The sequence below is a fragment of the Xiphophorus hellerii genome, chromosome 6 (assembly GCF_003331165.1).
Source record: "Xiphophorus hellerii strain 12219 chromosome 6, Xiphophorus_hellerii-4.1, whole genome shotgun sequence".
Taxonomy (NCBI): domain Eukaryota; kingdom Metazoa; phylum Chordata; class Actinopteri; order Cyprinodontiformes; family Poeciliidae; genus Xiphophorus; species Xiphophorus hellerii.
Genome location: NC_045677.1, coordinates 112910 through 137169, shown reverse-complemented (window position 1 = coordinate 137169; position 24260 = coordinate 112910). Strand labels below are relative to the sequence as shown.

Sequence of the window (24260 nt, the reverse complement as noted above, 5' to 3'; positions counted from 1 at the left end):
GCCACAGCTCCGATCGGCCGCCTCGACAATGGAGGCACGGAACACGGTCCACCTCCCCCGGGACGTGCTCGAAGCCCCGCCGGAGATTTGAGTCAAAGCTCCGTCTCACAGGGGACTCCGCCAGACGTTCCCAGCAGACCCTCACAACACGTCTGGGCCCGCCAGGCCCGACCGGCCTCCTCCCCCACCACCGGAGCCAACTCACCACCAGGTAGTGGTCAGTGGACAGCTCCGCACCTCTCTTCGCCCGAGTGTCCAAGACATACGGCCACAGATCCGATGAAACAATGACAAAGTCGATCATCGAACTGCGGCCTAGGGTGTCCTGGTGCCAAGTGCACATATGGACACCCTTATGCCTGAACATGGTGTTCGTTATGGACAATCCATGACGAGCACAGAAGTCCAACAACAGAACACCGCTCGAGTTCAGATCGGGGGGGCCGTTCCTCCCAACCACGCCCCTCCAGGTCTCACTGTCATTGCCCACGTGAGCGTTTAAGTCCCCCAGCAGAACAAGGGAGTCCCCAGGAGGAGCACTCTCCAGTACCCCCTCTAAGGACTCAAAAAAGGGTAATCTGAACTGTCGTTCGGCCCGTAAGCACAAACTACAGTCAGGACCCGTCCCCCCACCCGTAGGCAGAGGGAGGCTACCCTCTCGTTCACCGGAGTAAACCCCAACGTACAGGCGCCGAGATGGGGAGCAACAAGTATGCCCACTCCTGCCCGACGCCTCTCACCTTGGGCAACTCCAGAGTGGAAGTATGTCCAGCCCCTCTCAAGGAGGCTGGTACCAGAACCAGAGCCATGCGTCGAGGTGAGACCGACTATTTCTAGCCGGAACTTCTCGACCTCACACACTAGCTCCGGCTCCTTCCCCACCAGAGAGGTGACATTCCACGTCCCAAGAGCCAGCTTCTGCAACCGGGGATCGGACCGCCAGGGTCCCCTCCCTCTGCCGCCACCCATCCCACACTGCACCCGACCCCTTTGGCCCCTCTCACGGGTGGTGGGCCCATGGGAGGGGGGACCCATGTTTCCTCTTCGGGCTGAGCCCGGCCGGGCTCCATGGGTAAAAGCCCGGCCACCAGGCGCTCGCCATCGTGCCCCCCCTCCAGGCCTGGCTCCAGAGTGGGGCCCCGGTGACCCGCGTCCGGGCGAGGGAACGCCAAGTCCAATGTTTTTATTCATCATTGGGGTCTTCGGGCTGCGCTTTGTCTGGTCCCTCACCTAGGACCTGTCTGCCTTGGGTGACCCTACCAGGGGCATGAAGCCCCAGACAGCATAGCTCCTAGGATCATTAGGGCACTCAAACCCCTCCACCACGATAAGGTGGCAGCCCAAGGAGAGGTTCAATGAAAAGTGTTCAATGACATCCATATAAACACAAACTGTGGGAGAACCACAGTGCTGGTTCTGTTGGACTTCAGTGCAGCTTTTGACACTGTTGACCATGACATTTTGCTGAATTGACTGGAGAATTGGGAAGGATTCTCTGGCCTAGTGCTCAACTGTTTCGAGTCTTACATAAAGAACAAGGATTTATTTGTTTCAATTGGAAACTTCTCATCAAAGAGGTCAGAAGTCACATGTGGGGTACCCCAAGTCTCAATCCTATGAGCCCTCTTATCCAATATTTATGTGCTCCCACTAGATCAGGTTATAACAGGAATTAAGATTAGCTACCATAAATAAGCAGATGATACACAGCTCAACAAGACCCTAAAGGGAGTCTTGTGTGAAGACCCTGGAACTGATTGATCTCCAATGTGACTTTGTCTTAAAAGAGAAGTTCAACTCTCTTAAACTGGATGGGTTTTATGCTTCATTAAGTGCAGCCAAATTTCCAAATATCCGGAAGATGGCACAGAGGATGCTGGCGTTGTTTGATTCTACTTATGTGTGTGAACAAACTTTTAGTGTGATGAACATCAACAAAACACCGCACAGATCTCAGCCACGTGATGAACACCTCAGATCTATTCTGAGAATTGCCACAACAAAACTAACACCTGACTTCGATACTCTGGCAAAAAAGCGTGATCAACAACACTGTTCCCATAAAAGTGAATGTAAGTATTAACACTTTAATGCCTTTTTATGTTTATATTTGATATGTATGCATCTGGTGCTAGCCCGGCCCGTCAGTCAAATTTTAAAAGTCATTCCCTGTTTCCTGTCAGCCTACTGTCATATAAGGGACACTAGAGCCCACAAAAGACCCCCTGGAGGGGTAAAAACAAACAAACAAACAAAAAAAGCCCCACCAACACATGGTCATAATAAACATAGACTTGCAATAAGACATATGCAAATGCCTCAAGTAAAACAACTGCATTTCTGCAACTTGAACATAGTGGGATATATCATTGTCTTAAATACATTCATTCTAGTGTTCTAAGTTTATGCTCTGATTGCAAACTGTTCCATGATGTTTCAGCAGAAAAGCTAAAAGCTTTCTTCCCTTTTTCTGTTTTGACATGAGGAACACTAAAATTGAAAAAGTCTCGAGACCGGAGGCTGTAGGTTCTGTTGTTTAAAGTTAACAAAGATGAAATATAAGAATAGACTTGTAAATAAAACATATCAATGGCCAAGCCGGCAGACATCCATTTTATCTTAGCATAAAAGAAACGTGTACAGTGAACCCTCGTTTTTCGCGGGGGTTACGTTCCAAAAAGAACCCGCGATAGGCGAAATCCACGAAGTAGGAACCTTTATTTTTTTACAATTATTATACAATGAAATACTCCATAATACATTGAAACCAAAGAACAAACCTTTTTACAGGCCCAAACATTTGTTTAACAAATAAAAAGTACTGTATAAACTTTTTTTTTTTTTTTTTTACAAATAACTACTGTACTGTAAAATAATAATTTTAATATGAACTGAAAGCGGATTCCCGTGCCCAAATGGCGGAGATCAGCGCCGCCCCACCGCAACCTGAGTCATTGGATTAGAACGGGAGAAAATAAAAAAACAAAACAAAGTACAGTAGGACAAATAGTGACTCACGTGTATTTCACTGCTCTTCTGACTGAGCCGCTGCTTCCTGACTCTCTGTAGCGGGTTTTTTTCTTCTAAAACCCGCGGTGCAGGTGTGTTTTTTCGAGAGAAGAACATAGTTATCGGTAGCTGCTGTCGCTCTTTTTTCTTCTGGGCAAAAAAATTCTTATAAACCGACATGCCACCATCGATTATGTTAAATTTGGCAAGCTGTTTTACGTACGTGTACATATTAAACCGCAACGTTGTTGACACACAGGTAGAGAAGAAGCGGAGAGACTGTTAGAGACCCTAACCCTAGCCAATCAGAATGCAGAACACAATGCACGATGCAAATTCGCGAAGCAACGAGACCGTGAAAGGTGAACCGCGAAATAGCGAGAGTTCACTGTAAACCACACTAAAGGTGACACAACATGTCTAAAGGAAGAGCAATTACCCAATTAGGAATGGAGAAGGGACAACATGTTCCACAGTGGGATAGAGGGGATTGGTGAACATACCTGTGAGAGTTCAGGCTGGGAGAGCCCGGGCTGGCTCATCTGTGAGGGCTGACTCATGCTGATGTAGCCTTGTGTGAGGGGCCCCTGGGAGAACGGCTGGGAGCCCTGGTCCTGGCTAGCCTGGCTACCAGTCATGTGACCTCCGTCTATTCCCACATCTCCACGGTTTCTTTGACGAGCACCTCGAGTTCCGCTGCCACCTGTGCTGGCTGATTTATTCTTCATGCTTCCACCACGACCTCAACATAAGAATCAGGTAAAGTGATTTGATCTAAACGATGTAGTTGGTCCATCACTGACAGGAACGCTCCTCTCACCTGCAGAGGGGCCGTTTAGCTGTCCTAAATAACCAGGTGGAGGGATAGGAGGCATCATAAGGTTGAAGGGAATAGGAATGTTCAAGGACGACATTGGACCGGGTCCGGAACCGATCATACCGATCTGATCATGAGTCTGGAAATACATGTTGGAAGGTCGGCCTGTAGAGGGAAACAGTGTGTTTATCCTTCTTCTATGAATGACTTCACAGTATTCATGTGTTTTTAGTGCTGGACAATGTGACAGAAAAACTTATCACAATATAAGCAATTCATGTCAGTCAATATCGATAACTGACGATATCAATAATTATCGATTAATTTTTTGTTTAAAATGTTTGAAATACTGTCAAACAGGAGGCCTGACTTACTGTGTTTTATCCAGTTTTCACTCCATGTTGTTTTTTTAAGCCCGGTGGCAAAATCTGAAACTGCTGCTGTGCAACTTATTCAATAGGTTGTTCATAGGTAACCAATGAGTGAGTTACAGTAGTTGATGTCACCAACATTGCTTAGCTGAGAGGTTGAGCATCTAAAGCCTTTCTTCTGCTTACATCACCCAGAATGATGTGCAGCTCTGGATCGGAGTTCAGTGAATATTCTATATATTAAATATTCTATCAGATATATTGTCTGTTGATAATGACCATGTGTCGATTGCGATGTACATTGTTGCTGATTTATTGTCCAGCCTTTGTGTTTCACACAGACAGTTAATCCTGTCTCAATGAGACCAACTGACTGAATAGGTGGAGGCATCAACAATCACCTGGATCTGTTACTATCTGACAACCAGACCAGTTTGTGAGACTGAAGGACTGTGTGTCCAGCCAGGAGCACCACAGGGCACTGTACTCTCTCCATTCCTTTTCACTATCTACACTTCAGACTTCCAGCACAAGTCTGACTTCTGTCATCTACAGAAATACTGAATTGACTTTGCAGTTGTTGGGTGATTCAGAGCTGGACAAGAAGCTGAGTACAGAGACCTGGTGGAACGCTTTGTGTCATGGAGGAAACAATCATCTCATCTTCAATGTAAACAAAACAAAGGAGTTAATTGCAGATTTCAGGAGAGATGGGGTCAAAGGTCAAACATTATTTCCATCATGGGAGAAGAAGTGGTGGAGGGATATAAATACGTTGGTGTTTATCTGGACAACAGACTGGACTGGAGAAGCAACAGTGAAGCTTATATAAGAGCAGACTGAACTTTTTGAGGAAGACAAGATCCTTCAAGGTTTGCAACAAGATGCTGAAGGTCAATAAGTCTGAGAATCATTTCTTTTGCCATTTTCTGTTGGATCAGCAGCTTCAGAATCAGGGACCTACAACGGCTCAACAACCTAATAAAGAAGGCTGGTTCTGCTCTGGTTCTGTTCTGGGGACAACTTTGAAAAATCTGGAGATAATGATGCAAAGAAATATTCTTCATAAGATCAAGAAAATTATGAACAACCCTGACCATCCTCTTCATGAGACTGTTTTAGGGAAACAGAGTGTCTTCAGTCTGAGGTTTCTTCAAATTTGCTATAATACAAACCGCTACAGGAGATCTTTCCTGCCAACAGCCATTACCATCTACAACAACTCTTTCAAGAATTTGAATTAATATGCGTTATAACATTTCTTTTCCCTTTTGGATCAATAAAGTATTTTTGAATTTGAATTTTTTAACTGAATTTGAAAAACATGGCTATCTGCATACTTCATTACAAAGATTTGAAACGCGTCTAGAAGAAATAAAATCTTGTTTCACCAAAGGATACATGTTCTGATGAAATGAGTCACAAGTTGTAGCATGGATATGTGGAATATCTTGGCTATCTCCTGACTTCAAACCGAAATGTTGCCAGATATGAAGACAGACTCAAAGTTTTGCACTCAGTTTATTCGTTTTCAGCCTTGGATACATCTAAGCTCCTCATGAAATTAAAAACAGAAGCCTGCAGCAGGTGATCTAAGGTACATCATCTTTCGATTAAAAACATGCAAGATCAGGCTTTCTGGTAGAACATGTTCTGAAAGGGAATTTCTAATCATCAAAATCTTTAATATGTAAATAAAATTCTATATCTGCCACCCTAGAGTCTAGACAATTAATATCCAAGTATTAACAACTTTTGAACATTCCATTGACGTTGAAGGTGTGTGTTCTGAGGGAAGAAGTTCTCACCGTTGCTGCTGCGGTCATAAACAGAGCCAGGAATCAGAGCCTCCCTGGCATCATACATGGCTGTGCTCATGAAGCGGCCACCCTGGGAACAAACAACATGTCTACCGGCTTCTAAGTCTCACATTTGCACCCAGTTATAAAAGCCCTATAGAGTGAGGAAGCCTGAATGCCCTGAACACACATTTAACTCACCGGGTTGATGGCGTTGACCAGCTTCCGTGGCTTGTTGAACTGCATGAGGCTCTCTCTCAGGTTGTTTAACGGGCCTTCTACCAGAACCTTCTGCTCCTTGTAGTAGTTGAGCAGGTGGTTCCACAGAGGCTGCTTGGACAGGGCCTTCGGATTCCCCACAATGATCACTCCATATCTGTAGCACAATGGAGGAAATAGTAATAAACAGCATGTTAGCTACACCACATGCTGTGTGTAGCTAACACACAGAATGTGTGTACAGGACACACATTCAGGACAGGATGATGACATGAAGCTACTAGTATTATTGTGAAGAAGGTCAAAGTTCAAGTGTTCTGTGTGAAGTAGTGATGCTGTACCGGGCCCTGGTGAGCGCCACGTTGAGACGTCTGGGGTCATTGAGGAAGCCAATGCCCTGGTGCTCATTGGCTCTCACACAGGAGAGGATGATGAAATCTTTCTCTCTGCCTTGGAAAGCATCCACACTGGCGATTTCCACTTCCTGTTATGAAACAGCAGTTTACCAACTCAGCTGACTGAATGACATTTCTTCTGGTTCAGGGAGCGAACAGTGGTAATTCAAACTGGGTTGTTTTTGTAGGTACCTATGAACGAATGAACAAACGAGCAAAGGAAGTGAAAATGTTAGTGCAAATGCTTTTATTCAACACATCATTTTCTTGTTCCCATGCTTATCCAGTCCTGAAAAATGACAAAAGCTAATTCCAGAATTCTGAAGTGAAAACCCAGCTGAACTGACCTGGTAGAGCTTGGTATGAAGGGAGCCACTGAACTGCATGTACTGGACCAGGTAGGACCGCTGTCCTTCATAGGGAGTGATGATGCCTATCTGGTCGGGTTTAGCCCCAGCTTTCAGTAACCTTGTGGTTATTTTCTCCACATTGGCAGCCTCAGTTCTGCAAAGGTATCACAGACATTTTAAAATAAGATGCATTATTAAAATGTCATTATTTCACCCATTATTTTTTTTTGTAGCAGTCCAAAACATTCTCACCAACAATACAGGTAATTGTGATCCAGCTCTATTTCTGTCTAATGTCAGTTACTCTATAATCTGGAGCGTTAGTGGCTGAAGCAGCTCTGTCTAGCTCCTAACATCTTCCTTTGTAGACCCTCATTCCTTAAGTAGGGTCTATTTTAATATTTTTAGACATAGCTGATGTTGATGTTTTTATAGGTTTCATAACTTAATACATGTACAAATAAATTTCAATTAACACAATAGCACTATATATTTATATTACATAGAAAATAACGCCTGACTAAAGTCATCTTGCCATGCATCAACAAGCATAACTTCACTTCAGTGGTGGGACTTGATTAAAATCTATAAATCAAGTTAATTTGAGGCTCAGTAATTAATAAATAAAAATTAATCACATTTTAATCAAAAACCATACATCGACAAAAACATTTATCATTCAAGAACCCCTTTTGCTGCTAAATTACTGAATGAGCTCAGAAACAAGTAAAAATGTTTTTAATGTGTTTAAGTTAATCAATCATATTTTCATTGAAAACCCTGTATTGACAGAATAAACACTTTCAATTCAAAAAATGTTTTTGCTGCTAAAATTTTTGAATAAATAGACATGAGCTCAACAACAAAGATGTTTAACAATAATTTTTTCAGCATCTAATCAGATTGTTTATTGAACCAGAAATTAACCACAGTGAGATTAAGAGAAGTGAGTTTGTCTTCCATCGCTGTTGGTGGCTGTCGCTTGTGCGTCAGAGTTATGGGTCCAGGACTTTTTATGTAAAAAAAAAAAAAAAAAAGATTAATTGCATTAAAATCTATGCAAAAAATGCACTGAAATCCAACCCCTATGTTATATGATACATAAATATCTGTTGAAACCTTACTAGTATGTCTATCATCTTCATACATATGTTGTCCAACAAAAACGGCAAGATAAATCTGTAAAGCTTTTTAACAAAGTGAAACCAAATCCAAACCTGTTCAGATAGGATGTTCCAGAGCTCGCTATCTCCTCTTGGCCTTGGGTGACATAGAAGAACATGGGCTTGTCTGGCTGTGGCCACTGGAAATCAAAGCCTTTTTTCACCCGATCAGCTGTAGATGGAGCAAAGAAGAACAGGAACACACCCCACATCTTTCATCGACTTCTCTCTATACATACAGGTCAGATTAGCCTTGAATTAAGAGACTGTTCAGCACAAAGTAAGTCCTAAATAATTAATTTCCTCATCCATATCACTTTAGTTGTCTAATACTCCTTGTATTTGAATGCAAATTCAAAGTTTCTGCATTAGACATGGGTCACAAGAAATTTATAGTTAATCCTACAACAATGTGTCCGCTCCAAGACCTTTCAGCTTGACAAGGAGAACATTAATTGACAGTCAGTCAAACTGACAGTTTGATTGACTGTCAGTTATAACAAACTACCACGAATTTACCAGCAGTAACTCCATTCTGCAAGGAGCCCTCATAGAAGATGTTGGAGGGGAAGGCGCTGAGGGCCGGGTGCATGCGGTACTGGACTTGCAGACGGATGGGCCTGATGCCCAGAACCACAAGGCGCTCAAAGAGAGACTGGGACAGGCCTGCTTTTGCTGCCTTCTTACACATCACCACAGGCCCCAGCTGGCAGTGATCCCCCACCAGAATCAGCTACAGAAAGAGAACACAATGAAGATGAAGAAGGTTCAAACAAGTAAGTTCAGTTGTGGATCTCAAAACAGCAGGAATAAAACAGCAGTAATACTCCTGCTGTCATTTCTGTTGGTTTCTTCACTCTTACCTGTTTGGTCCCAAGGACAACCGGCACCATGCACTCTGGTTCTGTGGCCTGAGTGCTTTCATCAATCAAGATCGATCGGAACTGCATTTTAGCCAGACGGGGATCTCCTGCTCCAACACATGTGCAGCAGATCACATCGGCATTCTGGGTGGAGGAGAAACCCAGAAAAACCCAGGTTTCATTTGGATAAGCTTTGCTGCATCAGCTCCTTACTCTCATCAGGTTATTCAGTGTCACACTCAGCCAGTCGTACCATGAGAAGCTCCCGCTCAGCAGTGCGTCTCAGAGCTCTGTAGCGCTTCTCGTCAGAGGACGACAGCTCTCCAGTCTCATCCTTCAGCTGCTGGAGTTTCTGCAGCTCCGGCATGCTGCCCACATCAACCAGAGAGAAACTACATCCATGAGGTTCTGTTCTCAATGTGAACCGGAGCTGGAATTACTTGTATCTGTCATAAAGTGGTGCGGTGTTGAGGTGGTGAGGCAGAGGCAGCGGACCCAGGTAAGATGAATATGATGATTTTAATTATAAATAAACCCAGCAACAGGTAGTACACACACTGACAACGGATAGACTAGACATTGACGAGGACCCGACGAGGAACAAGGAACACAGGTGGAGTTAAATACACAGGAGGGTAATCACAGAGACGAGACACACCTGGGAACAATCAAGGGGAGGACAGGACAACGAAGAGACTTAAGGACACAGAAAACTCTAACTAAACACAGAAAAACACAGATCCTGACAGTATCACTATGTGACTCTTATTAAAACAATGTTTTTTTTACTTTGTTTTTTTTATTTGTGAAAAAAATTGAGCTCCTCTGCCTTCTCCGTATGAACCTGCTGCCTTCTGAACAAATACACAGCTCCGTCAGAAACACCCAGTCAGAGCCAGGAGGAGGGTCTTAGCACTGTCAATCAACTCATGTATGGACTCACACCCTCCATCTTTCTCACTGTTACATTACAACTTCTTCCTCATTCAGTTTGCTATGAATGCTAGGCAAGTAAGCATAGCCATATGAGTTACAAGTTACAGTGCACGCAGAGCATCCAGCCCTTCATATGGAAAAGGCAGGTCATACCTTCTCTGTGTGAACCTCCGAGCTAGATGTTCTCGATGCATGAGCTTATAATTAAGTTCATGCGTGGCTATTGGTTTACATCCTTTGACTGCATTACCTAAAGGTTGCACATTTTAAAAAATTAATTTAATGCATAGCAAAATAATCAGCTGATCTGAGTATTTATCATAATATTTGGGCCAGCAATGAATTTCTACAATCTCTGTTGCCGAGTGTCGCTGCAAACATCAGTTGAGAGTTGGCCAAGTCCCGCCCACATAGCAAGGAACAGAGCGTATAATGGAAAAGCTTTCTACCTGGGGTAGAACCGAACCGCACAATAACAGGTTAGTGAGCAACGTGCCAGTGGAAAAGCACCTTTAGAGATATTTTTAACAAATATGTAATAAAAATTTTTAAAAAAGTATTTTTGTAAAAGTTGAAAGTGAAACTGTAGCAAATTGTTGATTTGCCACTTTGTACATTGAAAGTTACCCCAGATAAAAGGTAACGTTTATTTACATCTCCTAATTTTGCTGGTCAAAACACAAATACCACATTGCTTACAAACATCCACTGATTAATCAGTCAGCCAGAGATCAAAATTAGCTTATCAGATTTTCATTGGCTGTGCCTGGTAAACGTATTCCACCCTCAGAATTCACAATGATGTTCTCTTTGAACTTTACCAAAAACATCTGATAAAATGTGCGGACCAATGCGTGGAAAGCATAAATGGTGGGAATTTTAGAATTTCTCCATTTTCAACTCAATTTAAAACTATTACCTCAATAAATCTCAAAGCCACATTTTTACTCTTTTACATTTCAATACACTAGCAAAATAAAAAAAATTAAAAAACAGAACAGGCAGGGCAGATGGTAGAGAAAATAATATGTAGGGAAAAGCCTGATCTCTAATCACTTAACATGAAAACAGTGACTACACACACCGTCCCTTGTGGGTTACCTTTCCATGTTCCGGATCTGGTTGTGCAGAGCCAGGAAGGACACCGGAGAATCTATGGCTTCCCTGCTTTTGGCACAAAGTCTCACTACCTTCAGCCCCGTCTGGTGAATCTTCTCAGTCAGCTGATCAACAGCAATGTTACTGGGAGCACACACCAGCACTGGTCTGGAAGAACAACACATGGGCAACATGAAAACTGTCTCAGTTAGTCCTCAGAAATACAGCTTATGGCCAAAGAGATCAGTCATTTTCAACATCAGAGAAAATAAAAAGCCTAGTCCCAGTAAGGACTGGGGTATGTAAACTTTTGATCAGTCATTTTGGAAGTTTCTATTGTCATTATCATTTTAAAAAGGTTAAAACAGTTCCATCCATCCATCCATCCATCTTCTTCTGCTTATCCGGGGTCAGGTCGCGGGGGTAGCAGCTTCAGAAGGGAGGCCCAGACTTCCCTCTCCCCGGCCACTTCTTCAAGCTCTTCCGGGGGAATCCCGAGGCGTTCCCAGGCCAGCCGAGAGACATAGTCCCTCCAGCGTGTCCTGGGTCTTCCCCGGGGCCTCCTCCCGGTGGGACGTGCCCGGAACACCTCACCAGGGAGGCGTCCAGGGGTTAAAACAGTTGTTTGGCAAATTTATTTAACCACCACAAATAATGAGTGAAGAGATTTTCTTTTATTTATATTTTTTGGAAAATGACCACAAAAAAAAAGATCAAGGATTCTGATAGGGTATGAAAACTTATGAGCACAACTGTATCTTGCCAATGATTTTTTTTCTTCATTTAGAATCAAATTAATGTGAGTCTTGAAGGATACACCAGTTTAAAACACCCAGTCGAAAATAGAGGAAGAAACTGGTTTTCTGTAAGTCCAGTAATTAAACTGTTGTAGTTCCTTACCCGGTTCCCTGCCTAGCCAGATGGTACACTATGGTGGCTGAGGTGACCGTCTTCCCTGTGCCGGGGGGACCCTGGATCAGACTGAGGGGCCGTTGCAACACTGTCTTCACAGCATAGACCTGCGTCACAACAAAGCATGTTCATTAAACCCAGTTAGTAAAAGTACCAGGCAGCAAACAGTAATGATCATTATGCTGTTAGTATTGTATCTCTCAAGGTCACCTGAGAGTGGTTGAGGTCAGGCAGGCCTTGAACAGTGAAGCGTTTAGGCAGCTGGCACTTAATGAGCACGTCCTCCACCTCGTGTCCCAGCAACTTGTGATAGATGTAGCCAGAAACTGAAGTCTCATCCACAGCAAATGTTTTCAGGGCGCTCTGCATCCTTCAGAATAAAAGCACAAAAAGGCAGCTACTACACTGATTCTTTACAACACAACAGGTGCAGACAAGGTTGTTCGCCTGTGGCTGAATACCTGTCAAAGGAGGTGGACTTCCACACAAAGTCCACCTGGAAGTTATGAGGGATCTCCACCGGAGCTCCGGCACTACTCCGAAGCTCAATGGCAATCTCATCGCCATAGTCTTGGGTTAAATGTTAAGGAAACACCAAGACTCCTCCACGTCTCCCAGACTTGAACTAACATATACAAAAACAAAATCCCACTAAAATATACTGAAGTCTGTGGATGTGAATACCTTTTATAGAATTGTAGCCGTGTAAAGTGGTTTCTGGCTAAAACATAATAATTTTAATTCATTAACTGGATAATTTATTAATTAGACTTTATAGCATTTCTATTTGTTATTTAGAAATGTTGGAAGGATGCTCTAAAGATAACGTGATATAGTTTGTTCATATTGTTATAGTGTGTAAACATACAATACAAAAATAACCAGTATGACATGAGTGAGATTATTATGGCTAACAGTCCAGCTTAGTTTAAGTAGTTTGCCAGAGTTGCCACTAGATGGTGCTATGCCTCCTTGTTCCACCCATTGCCTGTTCTGCCCATCAGAACAACACTTGTGAACAACTGTGTGCCTGTTGACAGTCAGAAGGATACTGTCAGGAACTTTGATGACATGTCCAATGCCTTTCCATGGAGGGGCCAGGTCTCCTTTATATCTGAGGCAGATTTCATCACCCTGCATCAGTCGCATATCTCAAAAAAAAACAACAAAACAGAAGATAGATGTTAGAAATGAGCCAAGAGAAACGTTCAGAGCATAATTCCTGCTGCAACATGAACAAATATTAGGGTTGTACCAATTGCAGTTTCTGGCCAATCCCCGTTCTTTAAAAAAAACCTGACCTGCCGATTCTGATTTTGGCCAATATTGATTTTTTTGTCTGAAAAGTTGCAAAATACAGCAACAGAGTTGCTAAGTTAGCAACAGTGAGGGGTGACTATTGTTAACCACAGAGGTTCAGATGTGACCTGGTGGCCGATCTGTCTGTCAGTTTCTCACTGTTGAGCAAAAGGGGACAGAAAATCAGAGTAAGTGGCTGACTTTCAGTCCTTTGTGGAGAGAGAGAAGATCGGTGGATAAGATCGGCTTCACATTAATCAATCTCCCAAAATTGAGCAATTTGGGATGGATTTATTGGTGCTTTCCAACAAATGTGTGTATGAAGATGGTAAAAACTTAAGATAGTTACCAGAGTCAGTCTTGGGAAGGGTGAAATAAGCAATCCTTTTTTTATTCAGGCCCAGGTCCCATCTAATCGTTATATTTTCTTGAGTCTGAAGAGGTAAAAATAATAATAAAAATAAACTGATCACAATAATCTAATTTTTCTGCTTGTATGACAAGCATACATCAAACACTTTATGAATAATTGCCAGTCAACCTGTGACTCTTTCAGTTTCTTATCATAGTCAGCCTCCAGCTTTACAAGAGGACCAAAGATATTCTGGTACTGATAGGCGTCCTCGTAACGCAGGAGGACATGCTGTGGCTCCTCGTCCACTCCGGGCTTCTCCAGGTCCTCCAGAGTAGCAGTGGGATTTTCCTGTCAGGAAAAACAAAGACTAAGTCCAGCATGACAAGGGTCAAATAAAAAGCCACATAAACCAGTTCCATGGTTGTACTAACTCTAGATAGCTTCCCACTGAGCACATCGAGAGTAAAGAAGCCTTAGGAACTAAGGCACAGATAAATCTGATAAACTGGCCCAGATTTCCTCAACTTTGAGAGATTGGTGATTGGCCAATACTGATCTTATCCACAGATCTTATTTACCTCCACAAAGCTCTGAAAATCAGCCACTGTCCCCTTTTGCTCTGTACTGAGAGAGGACTGACTGACAGACTCGCCCAGTAGGTCAAGTCTGCAACTGTGCAATTACCAATCATCACCCCACTGTTGCCAACTTAGCTTCTTAATATTTACCATTATTTCAGAAAAAAATATTGGCCAAAATTGGAATTGGTAGTCAGACTTTTTACAGATCAGTGATGAGCCAGAAAACTGCACCATTGTTATTGCCTGGCCTTTGCCTTCTTGTGCAACTCAAAAAGTTTTTTGCTTTCAGCACAGTCTGAGCTCTGTACCATCGATTCTCTACCGGGCCAATCAACGAACAGAAGAAAAAGTTGTGAACAATGACATCTGCGCTGTTTTGGAATTGTAGCCTGCCTGTAGTTTTAGCAATGGCAGCGGAGGAAGTGAAGGAAGCCATGTTGGCAACACTTCCAAATGTTGAATTAACATTAACATATTGGCTCTTCTCTCTTTGCATTGGAGGATGGTTGTTTACATCACAGGCAATTTCCGGTAAGCTTCATAGCATTGAACTGGCGCATTACATACGTCACAGGCAAGCGTTAGCAATTGGGTAAAATTTAAAACCTCAACACAGTCCACGCCTCCAGGAAGCGATCATTTCTCAACAGCTGAGAGCCCAGACCGTCTGGACAAAGCAAAGCGTATTAGGAACAGCCTATGTTTGTGTCACACTATGACCGCTGGCAGGCAACTGAAAACAACAGCATCGGAGGATTTTATCAGAAGCCTCTGAAAAAAAACCTTTTAAGGGACTAAGAGAAAAAGGAAACAATAAAAAAACAGACGAATGGAAGAATGTAAATGAGAAAAAAAGAAAAATAGGAAAAATTAGAAAAAGAAATAAAATGGCCTCAGCAGATACTGTATACATGCACATATTAACCTGACCATGCATGGAGTTCAAATGCAATACAATCCATATAGCTGTCTAGACAAATCAGATTCCATGCAAAGAAGAGTTATTGTAAATAAATGAGTGTGGGACAGAAAGGCTAACATTACCTTCCACAGCTCCTCCAGCTTATTGATCTGCTGGGCGGTGATCTGCCGGGCCCGGAGCTGCTCCTGTTCTGAGGGGATTTTAACCAGCCAAGACAGGAAGCAGCGGTCCTGGATGAGTGGCTGCCACTGGGAGCTGTCCCAGTTAATGTCCTTCAGGCTACTCTGACTGGCACACGGTTGTCTGGGATTCATTTGGACAGAAATAAGTATTCTTTTAAAGCGAGCCTATGATCAGGAATATGTGAGAGCAGTGTGAGCGGGGCACCTGCACAGCAACACCACCACTGAGTCGGCCTTGGCTGGGATGAAGCCCAGCAAGAAAACGTTGCGGCAGCCACAGTTGTAGCACTCCAACACCGTCTCTCCCAGAGGGCCATCTTTGTGCAGGGTCACCTCCTTGGACTTGGCCCTCACCAAGTGGTTCACGATATGGCTGCAAAGGCAAGCCAATGAAAATTATCACAGAGTACAGGAAGTGACATCACTCCTGTACTTACAGCGCACTCAACATGCCTCTAGAGTGCAAGTCGTTTTTTAGTTGTGTGCAGCTCCAAACACTTTGGCAGGAAAACCAGCAAGATACAGCGACAAAATGTAAAGAACCAAAAAGTAATGCAGGTTCATATTATGTATTCCTAATGTAACATTCTATACAAAATGATTCTGTTATTGGTGCAGCACTGATAAGAATGACTCTCCAGTGCCTTGTTTCTTAAGCTTTTACACAATTTGTCATGTTACAACTAAAAACTAACAGGTATTATTCAGGATATTAACAGATAGACCAATACTAAAGTAGTGCATACTAAAGTGAAAACAAAGTATCATTTTCAAATATATTAACAAATAAAAATCTTTAGAGTTTTCTGCACTTGTATTCAGCCTCCATGAATTAATTCCCTCTAACTACTGTTAACTGTCATCACGGCTGCTAGACTTTTGGAATATGTTTCTACCAGCTTTGCATATCAAGAAATCAAGATTTTATTTTTTGTCAATTCTTCTTCGCAAAACAGTTCAAGTTTAGTCAAATTTCATGTGGAATGGCTGTGAAAAATAATGTTCTCCTTGAACTTACTGTAGGTCTCTTTAACTAGGCCATTTCAACACTTAAGTATGCAATGATCTAAGCCTAGCTGTGTCTGGATGTGTACAGGTGAAGATCCACCCCAGTCTCCAGTCTTCTTCAGCCTCTAACAGGTTTACTTCCAGGATTGTCCTGATTTAGCTCTGTCCGTCTTCTATTTTCTCTGGTCAGCTTCCCAGTCCTGGCTCAAGAAACATTTCCCCCCAGCATTATGCTGCCACCACCACCAGAATAATAATAATAATGTTTATTGTTATTAATACTGCTATTATTGTTATTTATAGAAGTTGAAATTTGCTATTGATTCTGCATGGTGGGTAAAAAACCATAAAGCACTTTGTGAAACATTGCTGTGTTTGGGAAAAATGATTCCCTGTGTCACCTTCCAGAAGTGAGCTTAACAAACTACCCCAAGTAATTACAAATTGAAATTCAAAAATAGTTTAAAAAGGGAAATTAAATCTTGTTTTTGGTTTTTGTTGGAAAACCAAAAACCAACTCTCCCAGAATCCTTTGCTCTGTGTTGACGATATTATTGGTCATACTGATGATTCATCAGCATGTGTGCAATGTTTTCTGGGTGATGTGCAATGTTCCATCCTCCACACATATCATTTAACCTCCAGGCTAAAAAATGTCATTTGATTAACACTTTTTTATTATCATGAGTTACTTTGCTTTGGTCTATCACCTAAAAAACAATAAAGGTTGTAGCTGTAACAAGTTAAAGTTATGAGAATACCTTTGCAAGAAACTGTACCAGTATTCATTTCAATCAAATTTAGAATTACATCAAGTTTTTAAATATATTTTAGCAATGAAACAACCAAAAAGCTCAATTTAATGAACAAATGCTTTCTTTGTTGTGCATGTGACTGATACCTGCCGGATGTATTTCCACGGCCGTTACAGAACCATTTCTTGCTGGTGTTGCAGTAGACCACACAGGCTGGATCATGAATTCCACAGTAACTACAGAAATGCCAGGAAGAAAAAACAGAAAACTACACTGAGGTGACATATGAAACCTCAGTAAACAAAAGACAGAAATGCATGAGCAGGCTGTCAAAGTTTGTCACTACATTCTACACTCTGAATGTCATGGATTTTATATTAATGTTTTGAAATAAGTACTCAGGTGTTTTCAGAGATATTTGTTTTTTTACAAAGACCCATCTACAGATGTACAAGGCTTATAAAGCTTAAAAACATCACTTGTTTCATAGTCCCATTTGACTCTAGCAGTTCATGGTTATTATCGGTCTGTGACTTGTTAGTAAGTGGGCTCATTGGTTAAGTTCTGCCTAGAAAGTCAGGCTGAACCCGAGGGTGAAACAACAACTGGACGAGGCACATGCAACACTCAGGTCTTTTACCAGCAGGCATGCAATGGGAGGTCCTTGCTGTAGTAAGCATCCTCTTCATCTTCTTCAAAGTTTAATTCTGCAAGGAGCTGGCTGGCTTTCCCCACAGGGTCATCTCCATTCTGCAGCACAACATCCGAACCGTTGACCTGAGGAGACAGATGGCTGGATCATAAAAAAAAACATATACAACACTAAATCCACTCACTGGAAACCTCTGTTTTAGAAAGCCTGGACACAGTTAACTGGATGTGATGATCAATCAGCTCTCATCAGTTATATTATATTACAGGGACGCCGCTCTGACTGTGTACTGTACGATTAAATAACTGTTGACAGCCTTGAGCCACAGCTTGTGTCGGTGTTCAGTAAACAAACTGCGTTCGTCTGCTTTTATTATTGAGCCATTGGAAATTAGCAGTGACTGGTTGCACAGAGCAATAATTAGGACTCTTGCTCTTAGGCGAACTCTAACATGCTAACTGTAAAAGCAGAGCAGCTAACCTCCTAGGCAACCAACGGCATTAAAGCAACACATCAGGCATCTTCCAGGCTGTTAGCCACCATCAGCTAACTTGTATTGTGTCAACACAGTAGGAGACGCATTTTCTAAACAAATGGTGAAAAAAAATGTAAAGAATTTCACAAACCTGGTTATCTAACTGGCCGTGGGTCTGGCCCTGCGTTTGCGTCTGGCTGGGCAAGGTAAAATCGGTGAAGTCGTACTCGGAGCCCTGGGTGTCCGCTCCCAGCAGCTCCGACTCCTCGGAGTCCAGGAACGTCAGGGTCTGCGAGCTCGGCCCGTACGCCTCCACGCTCATGTTTCCTGCTTCTTCTCGATGGTATTCCTACCGTTTCGACAGTATTCCATAAAGCATCGGCATCCCAGAGTCGTCCCAACCACAGACACAAGATAATGAACGCAGAGGGTGGCTAAGGAGATGGAGTCTCGCTGTGGACAAGTGGATAGTGTTCCGTTTCCTGTGGTTCATCACTAACACTCGACTCCTAAACAGGCACGTCCAGAGGGGAGGGCGAGGGGGGCTTGAGCTCCTGCCCTTTTTATCCTTGATGCCCCTAGTGCCCTTTTTGAGATGGTTTGTTTTTACAAAGAATTTGTTTTTTTATTTTTAATCTGTTTTATTTTTAAGCTAAATATAATAATTTTGTAAAAATAAACTAGTCTGGCTGCCCTCAGTCTAATAATGACTCTCAGAGCCTCCATGTTGTTCAGACTCCGGGTCCATGGTGAGGAGGAGGCAGATCTGTGTCCTCTAACTATCAAATAATGGGCAAGAATATTTTTTCATACACTGGTTTGTGAATAAAAACGTAGGTCTGATGTTGACGTTAGAAAAACTGTTTCTATTTATATTTTCATAATCGTCCTTGCAATAGCGGGACAAAATCCGCCTCGCCTCTAAACTCAGAAATGCTTCGGCTGCAGAGAAAACTTCTGACTTTAACTTCATCATTCTGCTAAAAGCCCGGTTCGCTACAGGCAGTCTGAGTCGGTCCACCGACAGATATAAAGAATATCTGTCTTTATATCAGACATCCTGATATAAGACACGGTACCGCCTGTCACAGCGAGTGAAGCACCTCGAAGCCCCGGTACCACCTGGTACCACCTGCTCTCTGTTCGCTCTGCTTCTCCTTAATGTTTCTACCAGGCGGTTTAAAGTCGCTGCTGACGGGATCTGGGCTGGAGGTTCGCGGCTGTAGATAGAAGTTATTGCAGAACCTCAAGTGTTAAAGGAAGATTCAGCCCAAAGCATTTAGAGTTCACAAAATAAACATCAGAGAAAATATTATAGCAATAATTAGAACCGCAGCAAAAAGCCAAACATGCCAAAATGAAATGAATCAAAATGTCTCCAAAGCATCGGGGGACTGGTAGGGGCCACCGGGGGATTCCAGGTAGATTCCAGGTAGATTCCAGAGATGTGCATCGCAGCAGCTGTTCCTCCAGGGCCGGCCCAAGGTAATATGGGGCCTTAGACAGAACCCCCCTCCCTCCGGAACCCGTCCTACTAAGAACCTCAGCATCGCTAACATGTTTAAATATAGATAAGGTGAATCTGTGAGAGGGAGACCAGGTTTATTGGCCCAGTTTAAAATCAATCACTGATTATTGGTTATTTGCTGTGATGTATTTGTGAACAAACCCAACTCAAACACAAAGATTACATCATATTGTAGCCATGGTAACACAACAATCAAACTATCAAGATGATTCTTTAAACTTTTACAAAGTAAACTTCCTAATTAAATCCTAAATGTACTATTTATTTTTCTCAGCTGATGCATTAAATAAAATGTAATAACATTGTCATTCTCTATAAATGATGCCACAGGTTTAGATCTATGGTCTGTGTTACAATTAAACCATTTTTAGGGGCCCCTGAGTGTCTGGAGGCCCCTGAATGGCCCCTACCAGCAGCTACTGAGTTTTCTTTGCCTTGATATTCCAGTCTTATAATTCTAGATCTAGAGGTTTAACATCGAACTATTATATAGAGTTAACCCCTTTGAGTTTTCTGATCTATAAATCAGTCTGCAGCCAAGTTGTTGTAGAGGTTAAATAGATATTATTAGGGCTTATTTAGTAAAATAGCAGCAAATTAGCTTATTTCATAACTTCATAACCAGAGACCTTCTCTCCTCTGTTTATCAGCTACAATCTCAGATCAGCTCAGATCTCCAGGACTGTCAGCAGCAGAAACAAAAACTTTTTACCTGTTGGGGAAAATATAGACTAGATTTGCTTTACATTGTCCCCACATGATGGCAATGATATAATAGGATCCAATTAGATTCTAATTGGATGGGTTGTTGCTATGTTGTTGTTTTTGTTCAATGTGCCCCTTTTTTAAATTTGAGCCCCTGCCCCTCCATACGTCTCTGCACGGCCCTGGTCGGGTGGTTACCTGAACATTAAAACTGTAAAAATAATCTGAAGGACATTTGAGTTAACATTATTTAGCTGCAAAGTCGGGGGTTTTATGTTTCAGGCCGCTCCGATCTAAATTAGGCATATTCAACATGTTGGATTGGCCAGTTTATCACTGAGACGTGGGGTTTTCCCCGACTGGGAGCGAGAATGCAGCCTGTTGAATGTGACAGGTAGCCAATCAGAAAGCACGGATTCCTCTCCGCGCTTCCTCAGGGGAAAGCAAGGAGGGGAATCCAAACAGCTGACACGGCGCAACCCAAAGTCCAGAGGAGATGATATGCGGAAACAACATTAATGTTTATTCAACATTTCGTGCAAAGAATATCCACAGAAATGACAAGGGGAGGAGTTGGAGCGAAATTGCTACCGCAGTTGATAAACCCGGTAACTTTTCAGCTGTTCATCGTTAACGTGACATAAGTAGGTTATAATGATATTCATTCAGGACTGACAGCCACACGCAGGTAGATTGTAGTAAAACACTGATTAATGCGTGGTTTTAAATGTAGTTAACTGGACTTGTAGGATTATTTTGTGCCCATTGTTGGACACCACACGGCATGATTGAATCCGTTATACCTCTAAGGTTTAGAAAATGTGCCGAGATCGGCCGACGATTCCAAAATCGTGTAGTGTGAACTGGTCATTACACTGAGGAAATAAGGAAGGGAGGAGTCAGTGGAGAGCACTAGAGCTGAGCCTTTTATCATTCAGTGTCATCAATAGAAAGAGAAAAAGGCATGGAAGAGACGATAAAGCCGATAAATTAAAATGAGGTCTATAATTTTCATTTATCATCTGATTAATTGATTTATTGTTTATCGCGACAGGCCTAAAAAATACTCTCCAGGCTAAACCGGGTGGACAGAGTATTTTGAATGAATATGATGGTGACACACACAGGTGGGTCTGGTTAATTTTGCTCAAACTTCTCTTTAAAAGATTTATTTATTATTCTGATGTTTCTGCTATTTTTCCCGTTTTTCCTCCAGGCTGGGAAAACAGGCTGGAGCAGTTCTGTTGGTTCATGTGCTTCTTCCTACATCCAACGGCCACAAGAAGAATCCAAAACATCTCATGTCAAACTGTGGACCACATTGTCAGATATGTGCAGGTATGTGGTTATTCTAATGATCCTACTTCGTGTGTAGAAGCACTTTCTTATTGGCTTATTTTGCTATTTGAATGCTGTTCAAATAGCAAAATAAGCCAATAACAAAAAATAGTTCATATTTTTTGTTATTTGTCTTCTTCGCATTTGTCAAAGATGGGAGCCAGTGTTGAAGCCTTCCTCATTGGTGTGGAACCAGGACAGCCCTTCCTCCTGCATGTTGGTGAAAACAAGAGCAGAACCAAAGACACTTCACCGTCAGAGATTACAAGACCATCCATGACCATCCATGGCAGCTTTCGATGAACTCTCTAAAGCACACTTCACCTTCAGTGCAAAGTATCATGAATTCCTCTACAACTCCTGTACATTAGTCCAACCTACAGTTTTCAACATTAATGGGCTTTTGCACGACACTTGAGGTGATGAATATCCTTGTCTTGTTCTGTGTTTTTCTGTGGATTTATTTAGAGTTTTCTGTGTCCCTGAGTCTTCGTGTTGTCCTGTCCTCCCTTTGATTACTCGCAGGTGTTTCTCATTCCCTGATTACCCTCCTGTGTATTTAGTGTCACCTGTGTGTCTGTGTCTTTGTCGTGTCCTCGTCTAACGTGCTCCCAGTCCTACGTGTGTCCACTTGTAAACCAGTTGCTACCGGCGTTGAGCCCTGACTTCCGCTCAGTCGTGCTGCCTGTGTTTTTGGACTGTTTTGACTGCTTTTCTTCATTAAAACCATCATTTCTCACTGCATCCTGGGTCTGCTGCGTCTGCCTCACCACCCCTCAACACACTGCTTCATGACAGAAGGACCCGACCAGAACGACGTGAGGAAGCAGCTTTCATGACTCAGGCGTACCAGGAGGTATGGATCCAGCAGCAGTTGGAGTTGGCTCAGAGGGATCTCTACAGGGATGTAGAGATCCTGCCATCTCCGCTGCTGCTGGAGGAAATGGGGCTGGATTCGGACTATGATCTATGGAGGAACCAATGTCATACCCCACCAGCCACCACTCACACCAACATCTTTAAGATGGATTCCGAGGAGGATTTTACTCACCTGTTCCACCAATTCAAGAGAAACTCCGCAGTTTTAGAAATACTGTTTGAACTATACGACGAGTTCATTCAGAAAAAACACTCCGCACCCGAGCCTGATTCAGCCGGCGTTCCAGCCGGCGCACCCGAGCCCGATTCAGCCGGCGTTTCAGCTGGCGCACCCGAGTCTCATGCATCAGCTCCAGAGACTGCTTCAGGCCGACAGGCGGCCCCGGTTAGTGGGTTCTCGGCCCCACCAGAGCCCCCCAGTGTTCCTCCAATCCACTCTTTCAGCATGTTAACATGAAAAACTTGCTGTTTTTCACGGCGATCTGGCATGTTGAGCTCATAAGTAACGAGACCTACTTTTCTATTTATGATAAAAGGCCCCTGCCACTTGGCTAAGAGGCTGCTTTCAGTAGTTGGCAAAAGAAGCAACACTTTTTGTCCTTCCTTAAAGATCCTCCTACGAGCCGTTTTATCATAGTTCAGCATTTGGCGCTGCTGAGCTTCTACTAGATGACTATTAGCCAGTTCCTGAAACTGTTCAAGCTTGTCCCTCATTTTCAACACGTATGAGAGTGATGTACACTGTTTTCCAGGTGTGGCCCCCTCCCAAGCCTCTTTGAGGACATCTAGAGGACCTCTGACAGTATGACCATACGAGAGTTGAAAAGGAGAAAACCCAGTAGATGCTTGAGGTACCTCTCTATAAGCAAAAAGCAGAAACAGTAACCACTGATCCCAGTCTTTCCCTGAGTCTTTCACAAACTTCTTCAACATGGACTTCAGAGTTTTATTAAACCTTTCAACGAGTCCATCAGTTTGAGGATGGTAGGGACTTGTTTTGATTCCACTAATTCCCAACAGCTTATAAACTTCCTTCAATAAATTAGAAGTGAAGTTTGATCCTTGATCTGTAAGGATTTCTCTGGGAATACCCACCCTTGAACACATCTGTATCAGACAATTAGCTATTTTGCGGGCTTTAATTTTTCTCAATGGGAAAGCTTCGGGGTACCTTGTTGCATAGTCGCACACCACTAGAATGTATCTATGCCCTGAGCTACTTCTCTCCAGTGGCCCAACAATGTCCATGGCAATGCGAGAGAAGGGGGTGTCTATTACAGGCATAGGAATAAGTGGGGCTCTGTCACCTTTCTTACTCGGAACTGTCAACTGACACTGTGGACATGATTTGCAGTACTGAACAGTATCTGAAAACTGTTGAGGCCAAAAAAAACGATTAGACATTCTGGAGAAGGTTTTCACATAGCCTAAATGACCTGCCCAAGAAACTGAATGGGCCAACTGTAAAACTATTGGCCTTAAGCTTGTGGGAACTACTAACTGGTCACCCACTTTGCTACGACGGTACAGGCGTTCATTCTTTACAATGAAAACTTCCCGAACTCCCTCTGTAATCAGTGTTGATTCTTGGGCACACTTAGCAAACAGAGTTGCTAAAGAGGGGTCCTGCCATTGAAGTTGGGCAATAT

At 42.9% G+C, this 24260-nt stretch overlaps 1 protein-coding gene across 2 annotated transcripts in view; it reads right to left on the bottom strand.

The window, feature by feature from the left end:
* The window catches only part of LOC116721258 (regulator of nonsense transcripts 1-like), a 29546-nt gene extending 10847 nt beyond the window's left edge, over positions 1–18699 (bottom strand). The window contains exons 1-22 of one of the 2 annotated variants that reach the window (XM_032564876.1): positions 18313–18699; positions 17675–17811; positions 17181–17270; positions 15477–15644; positions 15212–15392; positions 13773–13934; positions 13581–13665; positions 12985–13083; positions 12394–12502; positions 12143–12302; positions 11921–12039; positions 11024–11188; positions 9240–9378; positions 8987–9130; positions 8643–8856; positions 8178–8295; positions 6958–7114; positions 6557–6699; positions 6198–6372; positions 6006–6087; positions 3830–3991; positions 3513–3751 (exon numbers count right to left, since the gene is read on the bottom strand). In XM_032564876.1, the coding sequence (XP_032420767.1) occupies positions 3513–3751; positions 3830–3991; positions 6006–6087; positions 6198–6372; positions 6557–6699; positions 6958–7114; positions 8178–8295; positions 8643–8856; positions 8987–9130; positions 9240–9378; positions 11024–11188; positions 11921–12039; positions 12143–12302; positions 12394–12502; positions 12985–13083; positions 13581–13665; positions 13773–13934; positions 15212–15392; positions 15477–15644; positions 17181–17270; positions 17675–17811; positions 18313–18483 (3219 nt within the window). In that variant the 5' untranslated portion in view covers positions 18484–18699. The remainder of the gene's footprint in view (positions 1–3512; positions 3752–3829; positions 3992–6005; positions 6088–6197; positions 6373–6556; positions 6700–6957; positions 7115–8177; positions 8296–8642; positions 8857–8986; positions 9131–9239; positions 9379–11023; positions 11189–11920; positions 12040–12142; positions 12303–12393; positions 12503–12984; positions 13084–13580; positions 13666–13772; positions 13935–15211; positions 15393–15476; positions 15645–17180; positions 17271–17674; positions 17812–18312) is intronic. The other variant, XM_032564877.1, reaches the window with a different exon arrangement.
* Between the last annotated feature and the right edge of the window lie 5561 nt (positions 18700–24260).